At 45.5% G+C, this 18,233-nt stretch overlaps 1 protein-coding gene across 2 annotated transcripts in view; it reads right to left on the reverse strand.

Annotated features, from left to right (window-relative positions):
- ROBO4 (roundabout guidance receptor 4) overlaps positions 1 to 18,233 on the reverse strand; it is a 124,538-nt gene that overhangs the window by 70,511 nt on the left and 35,794 nt on the right. For both annotated transcript variants that reach the window (XM_040326163.1, XM_040326164.1), the window contains exons 2-3: positions 14,058 to 14,360; positions 249 to 406 (exon numbers count right to left, since the gene is read on the reverse strand). In XM_040326163.1, coding sequence (XP_040182097.1) covers positions 249 to 406; positions 14,058 to 14,360 — 461 coding nt within the window. The remainder of the gene's footprint in view (positions 1 to 248; positions 407 to 14,057; positions 14,361 to 18,233) is intronic.

Below are 18,233 nucleotides of genomic sequence, written 5' to 3' on the forward strand. Positions count from 1 at the left end.
CATCATCAGTGCAGTAGAAACGAAGTGTCAGAATTGGCCCGGGCCTGAAGTGGTTAAGGTGCAAGTGGTTAAATCTCTTTGTAGCAAGAGATTAAAATCACCTGTGTAGCTTTTCCCACTGGGATGGCCATTAATTATTTCATACATTAAGACAGCTGAACAGCATGAGAGACCTTGCAGCAATTCTAACCCACCCTTACTCAAAAACAAAATAAGTGTAAAACATTAGTCAGGTTTCTGCTCTGTACCGTGTAATAGCTGCTGTTCTGGTTCAGAATAGTTCCATCTTTCTTCCACGTCACTGTCGGCTCTGGATGTCCCTTAGGCGGAGAGCACTCAAGCACCAGTGGTTTGCCTGCTGCCACCATCTTATCTGATGGCTCCTGACGAAACTCTTCTTTCAGAACTGGAAAAAAAAAATCACATTCACTTAACATGAAGAACAAGGGTTTCCTTAAAGATGGTGTAGATCTAAAAGACTAAGGCCCAGATTCTCATACAATTACGTTGCTCCTGGGCAGCGTAACGTATGTGATTTACGTTACACCGCCGCAGGTTTACAGGTTTACAGCCTGATTCTCAGAACACTTACCTGTAAACTTGCGGCGGTGTATCGTTAAATCGCTCGGCGCAAGCCCGCCCAATTCAAATGGGGCGGAAACCATTTAAATTAGGCGCACTCCCGCGCCCAGCGTACTGCGCATGCTCCGTCGGGTAAATTACCCGACGTGCATTGCGCTAAATGACGTCGCACCAACGTCATTTGCTTAGACGTTAACGTAAATGGCGTCCAGCGCCATTCACGGACGTCTTACGCAAACAAAGTAGATTTTTTAATTTTCGACGCAGGAACGACGGCCATACTTAACATTGGCTGCGCCACATAGACCCAGGGGCAACTTTACGCGTCGGAAAGGCTACGGAAACAACGTAAATTCTCTGCGTCGAGCGCGCGTACGTTCGGGAATCGCCGTAATTTGCTAATTTACATAAGCGACGGGGAAAACGACGTCCGCGACACCTATCGGCGGGAAACAAAATTGCATTTAAGATCTGACAGCGCAAGAGCCTTACGCCTGTCAGATCTAATGGGTATCTATGCGTAACTAATTCTAAGAATCAGTCGCATAGATACCCGGGGCAAGATTAGGACTTACGACGGCGCAAATGGTGTTGCGCCGTCGTAACGCCTTTGAGAATCTGAGCCTAAAATCTCATACCGTGCTCTCATACCATTTAAAGTCAAAATCCATATTCAATGTTTTTACATCTGCATTTCCATGCATTCATTTCTGGTGATCCTGACATGAAGGTCTTTGTTCAGGCACATCCTGCTATAGGGTGACAAAGCTCTGTCCCCATCTCTCAGTTTTGCTCTCACATTGTCATACAGTAGGGTGACAGTCCCCGGATTGAGGACACTGTCCCCAGACTAAGTCTGTCCCCAGTTGTGTCCCCAGATTGGATTTGTACAGGGGCTGGGGCAATTTCAAAGACAGTCAGTGCAGAATAAAAAAAAAAAAAATCTGAATTACACTCCCCCACTCTGCCGCTCCTAATATCTTGGGGGGGGGGGGGGGCAGTGATCACAGCTTCCTGTAATCGGAAGCTGTGATCACTGTCGTGTCACACATAGCCCAGCCCCCCACAATTAGAATCCCTAGGCACACTTAACCCCTTCAGCGCCACCTAGTGGTTAACCCCTTTACTGCCAGTGTAATTTTCACAGTACTGTATGTGGCCCCTTGGTGATGTCAGGGGCTGCACATGAGGCATACCATAGTAAGAAAGATGACTACTACAAATTTACAGTTTGCTTGCACTTTAAACCCTGATCCCCAACCAGAGTGGGAACAGTTAAGGGTTTTTATTTCTGTACCTGACCCCAAAGAGGATTTTTTTCCTAAATTCCAGTCCATGTGACTCCGCAACAAGAAATTAAGGGTCATAAGGACAGAAAGGTACAGACAGTAATACAAATATTGTCAGAGGTTCTAACCCTACTCTGCAAAAACATGTTCTTGCATCCCTCTTTTGAGAGATTTAAATTACTTCCTGTGCCTGAAACATCCTCACTGTTTGGGGGACAGTAGGAGGGTTGTAGGAAGATATATAAAATAACATTTTAGAAAGTTATACTAGCTGTAAGTAGACTAAAGGATGTTTTGAATGGTTGGCCAGAATTCTGCTTTAGAATAAAGTATATCTAATGGCAAAACAATTTTTATAGTTTTGGAACGGGTAGAATCCTTGATGTCCTCAGAATAACCAAAATTAGTTTCCCCAGTTGGGGAGGGATGTGGTAAAAACCCGGGTCAACCGCCTGTTTATATTACCCCCAAATGGTAAGTATAAAACTTGGCCTTAGTGTGGATTACAGATTCTGAGATTGAAGGGTTTAGCAAAGGCCACCCACCTGCCCCATATCTTATATAACTTCTTTGGGTGACATGTGAGGTCATCTGTATAGAAATTGCTACAACTAACAATTTAAGAAGAAGACGTCAACAACAACAGTACATTGAATATACCCTTGTGGCTGACAGAGACCAGTGTTCAAAAAACACTAGAAAAACTTAATGTGAACAAATCACCAGGACCGGATAACTTATTTTCAAGAGTGTTTGAAAAATGTATAGCCAGACCATTGTTCCTAATTGTTAAGGACAGCTTATTGGCGGGAATGGTACCAGATGATTGTCTAAAAGCAATTTTAAATCCCACGAAAACTACAGACTAATCAGCCTGACATCAGTAGTATGTAAACTATGATAAGGGACCAGATCCAAGAATTTGCTGATGAAAATAGTATAATTTGTGGGGTTCTTTACTGTTATGCCGCATACACACGATCGGTCAAACCGATGAGAACGGTCTGATCGGACCAAACCGATCGTGTGTGGGCCCCATTGGTTATTTATTCATAGGTTAAAAAAATAAATCTTGTTTTAAATATAACCAATGGATACCTAACCAATAGAAAAAAAACAATCGTTTGTAGGCACGTCCATCGGTTAAAAATCCACGCATGCTCAGAATCAAGTCGACGCATGCTTGGAAGCATTGAACTTCGTTTTTTTCAGCACGTCGTTGTGTTTTACGTCACCGCGTTCTGACAGAATCGTTTTTTTAACCGATGGTGTGTAGGCACGACTGACCATCAGTCAGCTTCATCGGTTAACCGATGAAAACGGTCCATCAGACCGCTTTCATCGGATTGACCGATCGTGTGTACAGGGCTTAAGGGGGGTAAGAAGGTGGAACTTCCTTCCAAAGTTGGTGGTGTCAATGGGGAGTGTAGATAAATTCAACAAACTTTTACATGTGTTTTTCAGTAAACACAATCACATACACACACACAGGTTGAAATGGACGGACTGGTGTCTTTGTTCAACCTTACCATCTATGTAATAGCAGGCTATTCTCTTAACCATTCTTCTCTACAGGGGCCCATTCACATCAGCGAGGCCTATGCTGTCAATGACCTCATATGAAAGATGTCCGGGGGGGGACGCATCAGCCGCAAATGATTGGCTCAGCACTGACAACTTCCTTCTGGGATTGGCTGAACAGGGGTACAGACCGAACACAAGCTTATCTCGTAAAATGTTCTTTTCACAACACAAAACACAGACTAGTCACTGGGAACGTACACCAGAGCTGACATTCTAATATAATAAAGACTATGCGCTGCCCAGAATTGAACATAATAGAATACTACCAAAAGAATTGCACAGTAAGAGAGCAGGATGTCAGACAATACTGTGGCGGACAAGTCACTTCCTGTTTCCTGTTCAGGCACAGCACCTGGACGAGCGGGTTCAGATCTGCATCTGTACAGCAGATTCTCTGAACAATGATAAGGATGCCCACTCTGGTGCAGATTATTCAGAGACATTATTTTAAACTTTCTCTGCCAAACAACTTGCAAGGTTCTGGCTGCCCCTGACTTCCAAGGCTACAGTTTCAAACAAATGATTAGATGATCTGATTGTTTATTTTTGTGGATTTTGTTTATTATTGCGACCACATCTACAAAAAATCCAAGTGTGTGTGGCCAAATGACAAGAAAAGTTGAAAATGTATTTTGGAGGTGGTTGTGGCATGGATGGTGTAAAAAATAATAATAATAATAATAATAATAATAATAATAAATAATTTCAACTTTATCATTTTGATTATTAAAAATCGCAGATCAACACCATTACTAGTAAAAAAAAATAATAATAATAAAATGCCATAAATCTATCCCCTATTTTGTAGACGCTATGGGCCAGATTCACAAAGGAAATACGCCGGCGTATCTACTGATACGCCGGCGTATTTTCAAATTTGTCGCGTCATAGCGTCAGAGGCGTCTCTAGGGGGGGGCCAGAGGGGGCCCTGACCCCCCCAACATTATGCTGTGCCCCACCATGTGCCCCCCCAAAAAAAAAAAAAAAATTTTTTTTTTTTGCTTTTTTTTTTTTTTTTTTTTTTTCGGGCCGCCGCTGGAGTAACAGTCTCTCCTGAGAGGGAGAGCGTCCCCAGTCAGCTCTGCGGGGCATTCCTCCCCCCTCCCTCTGCTCGCTGACACTGCATAATGCGAGCGTTCACACAACCACAGCCGCCCGATCTGCTCCTTCCCCTGCATCCTCATTGGCACGGAGAAGAGCGAGTTGCAGAAAGGACTCCATGAGCACTGTGGGGGAGGGGGGCCCAAGCCTTCATCTCAGTTACTGAAAAAACAGACTGATTTCTCCCGTCCTTAGGACAGGAGAACCAGCCTGTAAATTCCGAGAGTGGTGACTGCAAGCTGAGCCAAGTGTCAGTCTATGACACTCTTTTTCAGCCCAGCGAGTCTAGCCACCCCCCCCACTCTCCTCACATACGAGCAGGGAGGAATAAAGCTCCTCCTCCTTCTCCTTTTAGTCCCGCCCACACTATCTTGGTGTGCTGTATCTGAAGAGAGGGGATGTGTGTTCAGGAAATATGAAAATCAGCAGCATGTGTGTGAATGATGCCTGAGATTCTAGCCTGGACCGTGGGTATGTGTGTGCACTGCAGACTGCAGTACACTGTAATCACTGAACTGCATTATCTCTATCCCTTCTCTCCCCCATCTGTCTCCCTCCCCCTCTCCTGTTCTTTCAAGACATTCACAATTTACTTTCTGTAATGGTCACCACCATTTACGATATTCCAATCCATCGCCCCACGACAGGTTATCCGACAGTCCGACAGACATCAGACACGACCCATTTCATATTTTCCAGAATAAACGAGACAAAACAAGCTCTGGTACTGGCTCCAAAATGAATGAATCCTTTAATGGTAACTTAGCTTTGTTATATACAGTACAAGCATGTTACAGTTAATCACAGGGACAAAGACACACTCCACCCACACATCACACAATGGGGGGGCTTCATACACATTCTTTTAGATAATAACATTCCGATGAGTTAATTACTACTTATTACCCAGACGGTCTGGCTCCGCATTTAGAGGGGTTAATTACTACAGCTTGACAAGTCACATTCCACATCTTAACAGTGTCATTAGCATACACAATGAACAGGTCTTAGGAGCAGACCTAATTAGCACAATGGACACAAAACAGTATTAGCATCACACAAAGGAATGTCTAGGAGCAGACTCAATTAACACCTCAAAAGCATGTGTCCCCCCATTGAATGAAAACACTCTATTGACCTGTCGGAGTCAGACTTTAACAACTTGTAATATTTCAAGATATCCTGCAATACATGAATTATCAGTAATGTCCCATCTCATGTAATTTATAATTATCATTTCTCAGTCACCCTATGCCCAAAAGGGCATAGTGACGCTGGCACAGGAGTAAACCCCATCCTTCAAAAGTCTCTGGGTGTCACGGGCCATTCTGTTACACTTTCACTTTCAGTTAGGCAGGTAATATACAATGCAAATTTTTTTCCTACATCCACAGATTGCAGGAAAGAAACTTGCATGATTCCCCCATCAACACAAACAGTGCTGACGGGAATATCCCTCCTGCCCAGCAATTGTATTCTATACAGCAACCACTGGTGATAATCATAAGAGAATCTGCTCATTAATGGTTCAAATCTCAGCTAGTTCCTGCTGAACCAGCTGAGATTTAAACTGTCTATGGCTGGTCTTAGCTCTTAGGCAGCCCATACATTGATCACTTTTTTTCATTCAACTATTAGGTTGAATAATAAAAAAAAAGAAATGATCCAATTCCCCCACCTACACATTATAGGTGGATGGGGGAATCCTCCCAGTGTGGACCAGTGCTGGAACAACCAGAGTTACTGTCCTGTCCCGGCTATTCACAGCGCTGGTCTCTGTCTCCATGGCAACGGCGGCAGCACATTGGAAGCCAGAGCTGGTTACTTTATGGGGCTGATGTACAGGAGGGCCAGCACAATTTGTTGTTAGAGATGGGCTGGGCATGTTCAAAATTCCACATGCCAGAGCCTGCCAGGAAGCCCACACTGCACAGCGCTAATCACAGGCAGTGAGACATTTCCTTGTCTGAAGCTGCACAGATCAGGAAATGTCTCACTGCCTGTGGTTAGCGCTGTGGAGTGTCGGCTTCCTGGCGGGATCGGGCATGTGGGATTTCAAACACACCCGAGCCCATCTCTATTGGTTGCAGAGGCGTCTCTAGGGGGGGGCCAGAGGGGGCCCTGACCCCCCCAACATTATGCTGTGCCCCACCATGTGCCCCCCCAAAAAAAAAAAAAAATTTTTTTTTTTTGCTTTTTTTTTTTTTTTTTTTTTTTTCGGGCCGCCGCTGGAGTAACAGTCTCTCCTGAGAGGGAGAGCGTCCCCAGTCAGCTCTGCGGGGCATTCCTCCCCCCTCCCTCTGCTCGCTGACACTGCATAATGCGAGCGTTCACACAACCACAGCCGCCCGATCTGCTCCTTCCCCTGCATCCTCATTGGCACGGAGAAGAGCGAGTTGCAGAAAGGACTCCATGAGCACTGTGGGGGAGGGGGGCCCAAGCCTTCATCTCAGTTACTGAAAAAACAGACTGATTTCTCCCGTCCTTAGGACAGGAGAACCAGCCTGTAAATTCCGAGAGTGGTGACTGCAAGCTGAGCCAAGTGTCAGTCTATGACACTCTTTTTCAGCCCAGCGAGTCTAGCCACCCCCCCCACTCTCCTCACATACGAGCAGGGAGGAATAAAGCTCCTCCTCCTTCTCCTTTTAGTCCCGCCCACACTATCTTGGTGTGCTGTATCTGAAGAGAGGGGATGTGTGTTCAGGAAATATGAAAATCAGCAGCATGTGTGTGAATGATGCCTGAGATTCTAGCCTGGACCGTGGGTATGTGTGTGCACTGCAGACTGCAGTACACTGTAATCACTGAACTGCATTATCTCTATCCCTTCTCTCCCCCATCTGTCTCCCTCCCCCTCTCCTGTTCTTTCAAGACATTCACAATTTACTTTCTGTAATGGTCACCACCATTTACGATATTCCAATCCATCGCCCCACGACAGGTTATCCGACAGTCCGACAGACATCAGACACGACCCATTTCATATTTTCCAGAATAAACGAGACAAAACAAGCTCTGGTACTGGCTCCAAAATGAATGAATCCTTTAATGGTAACTTAGCTTTGTTATATACAGTACAAGCATGTTACAGTTAATCACAGGGACAAAGACACACTCCACCCACACATCACACAATGGGGGGGCTTCATACACATTCTTTTAGATAATAACATTCCGATGAGTTAATTACTACTTATTACCCAGACGGTCTGGCTCCGCATTTAGAGGGGTTAATTACTACAGCTTGACAAGTCACATTCCACATCTTAACAGTGTCATTAGCATACACAATGAACAGGTCTTAGGAGCAGACCTAATTAGCACAATGGACACAAAACAGTATTAGCATCACACAAAGGAATGTCTAGGAGCAGACTCAATTAACACCTCAAAAGCATGTGTCCCCCCATTGAATGAAAACACTCTATTGACCTGTCGGAGTCAGACTTTAACAACTTGTAATATTTCAAGATATCCTGCAATACATGAATTATCAGTAATGTCCCATCTCATGTAATTTATAATTATCATTTCTCAGTCACCCTATGCCCAAAAGGGCATAGTGACGCTGGCACAGGAGTAAACCCCATCCTTCAAAAGTCTCTGGGTGTCACGGGCCATTCTGTTACACTTTCACTTTCAGTTAGGCAGGTAATATACAATGCAAATTTTTTTCCTACATCCACAGATTGCAGGAAAGAAACTTGCATGATTCCCCCATCAACACAAACAGTGCTGACGGGAATATCCCTCCTGCCCAGCAATTGTATTCTATACAGCAACCACTGGTGATAATCATAAGAGAATCTGCTCATTAATGGTTCAAATCTCAGCTAGTTCCTGCTGAACCAGCTGAGATTTAAACTGTCTATGGCTGGTCTTAGCTCTTAGGCAGCCCATACATTGATCACTTTTTTTCATTCAACTATTAGGTTGAATAATAAAAAAAAAGAAATGATCCAATTCCCCCACCTACACATTATAGGTGGATGGGGGAATCCTCCCAGTGTGGACCAGTGCTGGAACAACCAGAGTTACTGTCCTGTCCCGGCTATTCACAGCGCTGGTCTCTGTCTCCATGGCAACGGCGGCAGCACATTGGAAGCCAGAGCTGGTTACTTTATGGGGCTGATGTACAGGAGGGCCAGCACAATTTGTTGTTAGAGATGGGCTGGGCATGTTCAAAATTCCACATGCCAGAGCCTGCCAGGAAGCCCACACTGCACAGCGCTAATCACAGGCAGTGAGACATTTCCTTGTCTGAAGCTGCACAGATCAGGAAATGTCTCACTGCCTGTGGTTAGCGCTGTGGAGTGTCGGCTTCCTGGCGGGATCGGGCATGTGGGATTTCAAACACACCCGAGCCCATCTCTATTGGTTGTAGACAGTTGAGCTCCCTGCAGGTTGCTTAGCAGCAGTGGCGCTTCTCTGACATGCTGATCGTGATCCAATCCAGGTGATGCTCTTAGTCAAATCCTAGTGTTAAATATCAGAGATTTTATTGATCAAAGCCCACACTTTACAGGCATAGAGCCCACATGGCTGCGGAACATACGTTTGATTACATATATATATATATGTGGTTGTACTCTTGATGCTAATAAATATTGTGTTTATTAGATCTGACTGGGAGCATCACCTGGATCACATCCCGATCAGCATGTCAACAGAGAAGGTTATACAGCATTACTGCTGCTAGGTGACCAGCTGGGGGCTCAGCTCTCTATAACCAATAGTGCCAGCCTTCCCCTGCATGCACCCATAATGTCACCAGCACTAGGTCCTAATAGACTGCCGCCCCTGCCAAGGAGACAGACGCCAGACCAGCGCTGTCAATAGCAGGGACAGGACAGCTGGGGAACCCCACAGTGGCAGAACACCAGGCCCCGGTGGCAAGACAACCTTTGCAACCCTGAAAGTTCTCCCACTGCTTTGGACCCTTATATTTTCTTGGTGTGCTGGTGACATATATCTCTTGTTTTCTGCCACCCTGGGGGGCCCCAGTATAGTAGGAAGGGAGCTCATGACAGAACATGTAAAAGGACCCGTTGTGGGATCATAGTAAAGGGCCCCAGGAGATTTTATATATATATATATATATATATATATATATATATACTGTATATATATAAAATTGCATTTTATAGTTGGCCCCCCTACTTTTTTCCTTGTCCCCCCATGTGCCCCCCCTAAATATGAAAGCTGGAGACGCCACTGATTGGTTGTAGACAGTTGAGCTCCCTGCAGGTTGCTTAGCAGCAGTGGCGCTTCTCTGACATGCTGATCGTGATCCAATCCAGGTGATGCTCTTAGTCAAATCCTAGTGTTAAATATCAGAGATTTTATTGATCAAAGCCCACACTTTACAGGCATAGAGCCCACATGGCTGCGGAACATACGTTTGATTACATATATATATATATGTGGTTGTACTCTTGATGCTAATAAATATTGTGTTTATTAGATCTGACTGGGAGCATCACCTGGATCACATCCCGATCAGCATGTCAACAGAGAAGGTTATACAGCATTACTGCTGCTAGGTGACCAGCTGGGGGCTCAGCTCTCTATAACCAATAGTGCCAGCCTTCCCCTGCATGCACCCATAATGTCACCAGCACTAGGTCCTAATAGACTGCCGCCCCTGCCAAGGAGACAGACGCCAGACCAGCGCTGTCAATAGCAGGGACAGGACAGCTGGGGAACCCCACAGTGGCAGAACACCAGGCCCCGGTGGCAAGACAACCTTTGCAACCCTGAAAGTTCTCCCACTGCTTTGGACCCTTATATTTTCTTGGTGTGCTGGTGACATATATCTCTTGTTTTCTGCCACCCTGGGGGGCCCCAGTATAGTAGGAAGGGAGCTCATGACAGAACATGTAAAAGGACCCGTTGTGGGATCATAGTAAAGGGCCCCAGGAGATTTTATATATATATATATATATATATATATATATATACTGTATATATATAAAATTGCATTTTATAGTTGGCCCCCCTACTTTTTTCCTTGTCCCCCCATGTGCCCCCCCTAAATATGAACGCTGGAGACGCCACTGCATAGCGTTGTTTTGAATCGTCAAAACAATTTACGACGGCTTTAGGCTTCGATCCGACAGGCGTACGGCTTCGTACGCCTTCGGATCGTAGGTGTAATTTTCCGGCGGCCGCTGGGTGGAGTTCGCGTCGTTTTCCTGCGTCGTGTATGCAAATTAGATATTTACGGCGATCCACGAAGGTACGCGCGTTTGTCGCAATCGCTTACGTCGTCGCTCGTCGGCTTTTCCCGTCGCAATGTTACGAGTCCTCTTTAGGTGGTGTAAAATTACACCATCCATGTTAAAGTATGGCCGTCGTTCCCGCCTCGAATTTTACATTTTTTATTTTTGTGTAAGATGTCCAGGAATACGAAACGACGTAACGCACGTCGCCGTTCAAAAAATACGTCGGGGTGCCGTAATTTCGCGCAAAGCACGGCGGAAAATTTCCTAACGGAGCATGCGCAGAACGTTCGGCGCGGGAGCGCGCCTAATTTAAGTGGTACACGCCCCATTTGAATTAGGCGGGCTTGCGCCGGACGGCTTTATGCTATGCCGCCGCAAGTTTACACGCAAGTGCTTTGTGAATCAAGCACTTACGCGGAAAACTTGCGGCGGTGTAACGTAAACGGGATACGTTACGCCGCCGTAATCGTACCTGAATCTGGCCCTATAACTTTTGAGCAAACCAAACCAATAAAGATCCTTCCAGGTCAGCCTGACCAGTCTTTGTATCAGCTGCCTTATCTTGTATATGGTTTTATTTCGCCATGGGCGTTGCTTGCCCTGTACAGTATCCTGTAAATGTTATATTAGCTCAGATTATATTCTGAAATGTTGTTTCCACTTTAAAACATGTAACTTGATTAACATTATAATGACTCATCCAGGTTTCAGGAAAGCCCTGTGTACAGATTTCCCAGATCTGCCTAAAGTGACACTTTGCTGCCCATAAATAGTGACATTCCCGGCAATGGAAGGGTACAAAGACGATTAACCCTTTCCTCATCCAGAGGCACTGAAGCTCCAGGCCTAGGGATTATGTCAGACACAAAGTTGCACAGAGGCTTTTCAGGGATTTCCATGTCTATTCTCAGCAATATGGAGAACAATCATTAATGAAGAGAGTAATTAGCGGTGCAATTAATTCCTGTCAAATGTGGCAGGCAGCGTCTTTCATCAGTGCTTCGTTGGTTGTCAAGTTTTTATTTCTTCCTCTTTGGCTCCCACGAGATTCCTATAGCACCTTCCCCCGGGGGGTCGCCGTTCATAAATATTCATCCAGAGGGGAGGGCCGGCTCCATCACAATATGGGAGAGAAAAGGAGAAGAGCGCATTCTAGCGTCCAGATCAGTCCGGTGAGGTCCGCCGTTTCATGCTGCCAGGTGATGCCCAATATTTTCAACTGATGTTTGCTCTGGAGATTTATTTAGGGGCCGTTCCTGTGCAGTACCTAAATGCACACGCATTAATAGGTGTTGTGCCACTTGTTAACATGCGGTGACTTAGGGTTCTTTCACACGGGCGGCCCGTTCAGGTCCGCCTGCCAGTTTTTTTTGCGGACCTGAACGGGCGCTCCATGCTCCTCTATGGAGCCGCGGATGTCAGCGGTGACATGCCCGCTGACATCCGACCCGCTCTGATCCGCCAAAGTGTGACGGAGGAAAAACCTACTTTTCCATCCGTCTGGCGGATCGGGTGAACACGGACAGACGGTCCGTTTTCATCCGATCCCCCCCATAGGGCGGTCCCTGCACAGTGTGCGGGGACTGCCCTGTCATCCGCCGGCTCAGCGGGGATCAACGGAGCGATTCCCTCTGAGCAAGCGGAGGTTCACGGGGCGGATCATTACTGATCCGCCCCGTGTGAAAGGGGCCTTAAAGTGATTTTGTAAAGGCATTTTTTTCTCCACTTTAAAATAAAACAAACATGTTATACTTACCAGCTCTAATGCAGTGTATTTGCACAGAGCAGCCCCGATCCTCCTTTTCTCGGGTCCCTCTTGGGCACTCCTGGTCCCTCCTTTCTTTTCAGTGCCCCCACAGCAAGCAGCTTGCTATCGGGGCACCCGAGCCGAGTCACAGCTCCCTGTGTCCATTCAGACACGGAGCCCTGGCCCCACCCCTTCTCTCCCCTAATTGGCTAGCTGAGTTTGATTGACTCAGCCAATCAGGAAGGAGAATCTGGACAGCTGAGACACTTGTGGACATCGCTGGACAGAGAGGGACCTCGGGTAAGTGTTAAGGGGGCTGCTGCACACAGAAGGCTTTTTTATTCTAATGCATAGAATGCATTAAGATAAAAAAACCTTCCGACTTTACAACCCCTTTAAGGCGGCTCATAAGACAAACATGCAGCATTTTTGTCAACACAGGACACCACAATGCATGGTTGTGTGTTACTGTAAATTATAGAGTGCTGCAACACATGTGCTGGAGCTGCATTACCTCTGTGTGTCTGGATGTCATTCAAAATAAATAGTACTGTGTACTCGGCTCGGCTCGCAGTCACGCCTCCCGCCATTGGACCGGTGTTATGTCCATCATAGAAGCCGGGCCAAGGGGCGGGACTGTGAGACGAGCTGAGAGGAGCCGAGTACACAGGACATTCGGCTCTAAGTATCTCGGCGGCACTCGTTCCCTCAAGGATGCAGATTGACACTGGATGGGGGCTAGGCTGCAGATGGATGGCAAGGCGGCAAGGCTGCAGATGGATGGGCAAGTTTGCAAATGGATTGGCTAGGCTGCAGATGGATGGGTAAGGGTGCAGATGGACACTGAATAGGCTGCATTGATGGGCATTTAAAATGTAATTTTTTTTCTTTAAACTTCCCTCCTAAAAGTTTTTTTCCTTAAAGGGGTTGTAAAGGTACGATTTGTTTTCCTAAATAGCTTCCTTTACCTTAGTGCAGTCCTCCTTCACTTACCTCATCCTTCCATTTTTCTTTTAAATGTCCTTATTTCTTCTGAGAAATCCTCACTTCCTGTTCTTCTGTCTGTAACTCCACACAGTAATGCAAGGCTTTCTCCCTGGTGTGGAGTGTCATGCTCGCCCCCTCCCTTTGACTACAGGAGAGTCAGGACACCCACTAACACACAGATCCTTTCTCTATCTGCAACTTAGAGAGCGTTCTGACTCTCCTGTAGTCCAAGGGAGGGGGCAAGCACGACACTCCACACCAGGGAGAAAGCCTTGCATTACTGTGTGGAGTTACAGACAGAAGAACAGGAAGTGAGGATTTCTCAGAAGAAATAAGGACATTTAAAAGCAAAATGGAAGGATGAGGTAAGTGAAGGAGGACTGCACTAAGGTAAAGGAAGCTATTTAGGGAAAAAAAATTGTACCTTTACAACCCCTTTAAACTTCCCTCTTAATATTAGGGTGCGTGTTATACGCTGATAAATACGGTATTTAGTTATTTTTCTGGAGTTCAGTAAAACTGATAATTATTCTGGGTTCTTACCAGCAATTGTGAGAGAGGCGTTCCTGCTGATGGCCATCCCCAGGTTATTCCGGGCCAGGCAGGTGTAAATCCCTTCATTCGATTTTCCTTTTATCTGGTAGAAGAATATGGAACCATCGTGGATCAGGGAGCCATGAAAGTTGGAGAAGTTGACTTTCACTCCGTTGTGGTACCACTCCACTGAGGGCTCAGGGTTCCCTTCGGCTCGGCAGTTCATGGTTACCGGCTGGTCCCGACGTACCACCGTGTCCGAAGGATGTTCAATAATACGCGGGCCAAATTCACTTAAACGTGACTTCATACCTAGAAGAGAAGAAAAACTATTCAATATTATATGAGCCAACAATGGGGTCAATACAGCATTCAGTTATTGTAAACAGGCCCCTAGGGGCCACACAGAGCATCACAACTTTTATGAAAAGTGGACCTGTCATTGAAATTTACTCTTCATTTCAATCAATAGGGCATCACCAAATCATGTCTCTCGCACTTTCTTGCCTTGAACCAAAAATGGTGCTCTCCAGCTTTTTCAGCCTAAGCAGCTTTTTAATCACATTGTGGATGTTTCATGTTGTTAAAGAATGCAGAGAGTTTTTAGTTTTCAGTCATACAGAACCTGTCATGTCGACTTTCTGTAAGATAAGCGGATCAGCGAGCCTAAAGATGTAAAGATTAGGGATAAGTAAAATTCAGTTTTTATTTTCCCCAAATTGTGGCTAAAATCAGGAGATTTCAGTTTAGATCAAAGTCTACGTTGAGACTCCTGGGCGCCAAAACCTTGGTCTCATATACTTAGAAGGACTCATGCTGAGTAAGGCTTTAAAATTTAACCGATGGACGCCTAACCGATAGGTCAAAACCGATCGTTAAGTATGCAAAAGCATCAGTTAAAAATCCATGCATGCTCAGAATCAAGTCGACGCATGCTTGGAAGCATTGAACTTTTTTCAGCAGGTCGTTGTGTTTTATGTCACCGCGTTCTGACACGATCGGTTATTTAACCTATGGTGTGTAGGCGTGACGAACCATCAGTCTGCTTCATTGGTTAACCGATGAGAACGTTACTTCAGACCGTTCTCATCGGATGGACTGATCGTGTGTACGAGGCTTAAGGGTTCTTATGAAGTTCCCACCTCCCCAGTGATGGTTAATCTTTTCCATACCCCCCCCCCCCCAGAATTTTAAACCTTTATGACGCATACAGACGATCGGACATTCCAACAACAAAACCATGGATTTTTTTCGGACGGAATGTTGGCTCAAACTTGTCTTACATACACAACGGTCACACAAATGTTTTCGGAAATTCCGAATGTCAAGAACGCAGTGACGTACAACATTACGACAGGCAGAAAAAAATTAAGTTCAATGATTCTGAGTATGTGTTGAATTGATTCCAAGTATGCGTAGGATTTTTGTGCGCTGAAATGTGTACACACGGTCGGAATTTCCGTCAAGAACTTTTTGTTGTCGGAAAAATTGAGAACCAGCTCTCAAACATTTGTGGTCGAAAATTCCGACAGCAAATGTCCGATGGAGCATACACAGGGTCGGATTTTCCGACAACAAGCTAACATCGAAATAAATTGTGTTTAACCATAGGAGGGGGGTTACTACGATTCCTTAGGATCTGTTCTGGAGGAATGTATTTTTCGTGGTCAACAAGAAGTGGACGTGCCCGAGGGCCCCATGCCACTAGGGGGCCCCATCAGGGTTGCCAGGCTCAGCAAAACCAGGGACAGTATGTAAAAATCTATGTTTTTTTTTTACATCTGTCCCTATGTCCAAAACCGACATACTTTTGATGTGAAAATCCCGAGATTTTAGCTGCCCCGCCTCTGCACTGCCTCCTGGCGTGGTGGCCATCTGTAAGTCTAGGGGCCCCATAATCTTCTATTGCCCGGGGGCCCCATGAGTTGTCAGTCCGCCCCTGCTTGTGAGGTTGCCTTGACAACAGCAAGGCATTTAAGGGCTCGGGTAAGTCAGACAACCCATCTATTGAGAAAGCCCAATCAGAGGGCGATACCATGTATAGGGGAGGAGCCGAGCCCGTGATGTCCTGCAGCCACAGTGGTTAGCGAGCGGACATTTCTTGTACTGTGCTATGCAAGTTTTTATAATTATTCCTGTAAGTGTGATTTTAACCACTTGCCGACCTCCTCATGTACATTTACGTCAGCAGAATGGCACGGACAGGCACATGTACGTACCTGTACGTCCTCTGCTTGACGTGGGTCGGGGGTCCGATCGGGACCCCCCCCCCGGTACATGCGGCGTTCGGTAAGCCTCGGGGAGCGATCCGGGACGACGGCGCGGCTATTCGTTTATAGCCGTCCCGTCGCGATCGCTCCACGGAGCTGAAGAACGGGGAGAGCCGTATGTAAACACGGCTTCCCCGTGCTTCACTATGGCGGCGCATCGATCGAGTGATCCCTTTTATTAGGGAGACTCGATCGATGATGTCAGTCCTACAGCCACACCCCCCTACAGTTGTAAACGCACACAAAGTGAACCCTAAATGTTACAGCGCCACCTGTGTTTAACTCCCAAACTGCAACTGTCATTTTCACAATAAAGAATGCAATTTAAATGCATTTTTTGCTGTGAAAATGACAATGGTCCCAAAAATGTGTCAAAATTGTCCGAAGTGTCCGCCATAATGTCGCAGTCACGAAAAAAATCGCTGATCGCCGCCATTAGTAGTAAAAAAAATTAAAATGCAATAAAACTATCCCCTATTTTGTAAACGCTATAAATTTTGCGCAAACCAACCGATAAACGATTATTGTGATTTTTTTTTACCAAAAATAGGTAGAAGAATAATACGTATCGGCCTAAACTGAGGAAAAAAAAAATGTTATATATGTTTTTGGGGGATATTTATTATAGCAAAAAGTAAAAAATATTGAATTTTTTTCAAAATTGTCGCTCTATTTTTGTTTATAGCGCAACAAATAAAAACCGCAGAGGTGATCAAATACCACCAAAAGAAAGCTCTATTTGTGGGGAAAAAAGGACGCCAATTTTGTTTGGGAGCCACGTCGCACGACCGCGCAATTGTCTGTTAAAGCGACGCAGTCCTGAACTGTAAAAACCCCTTGGGTCTTTAGGCAGCATATTGGTCCGGGGCTTAAGTGGTTAATGGGACATTTTAAAGAAACAGTGAAACGGAGAGCTCTATGTATCCTTTATTTATATTTGCATGATTTTGAACTATATCTTGGGAGCATATATCTCACCTGGGAGGCTACCTACTGGAGAGCTGAGTAACAGGTTGGAGCTGGTGGAATGAGATCGTACTGGAGAGGGAGTAAAGATATTTCTTCCTGAGTCTTTCTGACTCATTTCTGAGGTGAGCAGGTAAAACGGCTGGTGATGGTGTGCACAATTTAGCATTGTCTACAGAGGACGGCAAGAGCACAGCGGTGGATGTTTTATTTTATTTTTTAGAGTTTTCAACAATCAAGAACTCACAGAAGTGGTTCAGAATTTTTTCACATATATGAACTTTATTTTTGTTTATAGATTTTGCACTGTGTTGATATTAATTATTATATAATGATTAAACCTGTACCTGCCGTCTGCCCGAAATATATTTACTGTGTGTGGTTAAAGTGGTTTTAAAGGCAGATTTTTTGTTTTCATTCTGTGTGCAGCAGCTCCCCTAATACTTAGCTGAGCCCCTTCTCTATCCATTGATGTTGTATGACTTGTCTGTCCAGGGACTTTCCCTCCTCATTGGCTGAGACAGCAGCAGGCGCCATTGGCTCCTGCTGCTATGAGCTAATGAGGAGAGGGGGCGGGGCCAAGCCACAGCTCCATGTCTGAATGGACGCACAGAGCAGCTGGTCGGTTCGGGTGCCCCCATAGCAAGCTGCTTGCTGTGGGGGCACTCCGCAGGAGGGAGGGGCCAGCATACCTCTCAACTTTTTTATGGGAATGAGGGACACCTATCAGAAAAAGTATGCAGGCATAGGACACACCCCATGCTTTGCCCCCTTAAAGGAGAATTGTACAAAAAAACAAGATTGGTTAAACCCACAAGTGCTTTTTTACCACTACTATTCCTTTATTTTGGCTTTTGGAATTTACAAATGCAGCAATTTAGAGATCAGATGAAAGGTTTAGTTCTGGAAAACACTTTGATAGATAAAAAGTGCATTTTATATACATCTA

The sequence above is a fragment of the Rana temporaria genome, chromosome 10 (genome assembly GCF_905171775.1).
Source record: "Rana temporaria chromosome 10, aRanTem1.1, whole genome shotgun sequence".
Classification (NCBI taxonomy): Eukaryota; Metazoa; Chordata; class Amphibia; order Anura; family Ranidae; genus Rana; species Rana temporaria.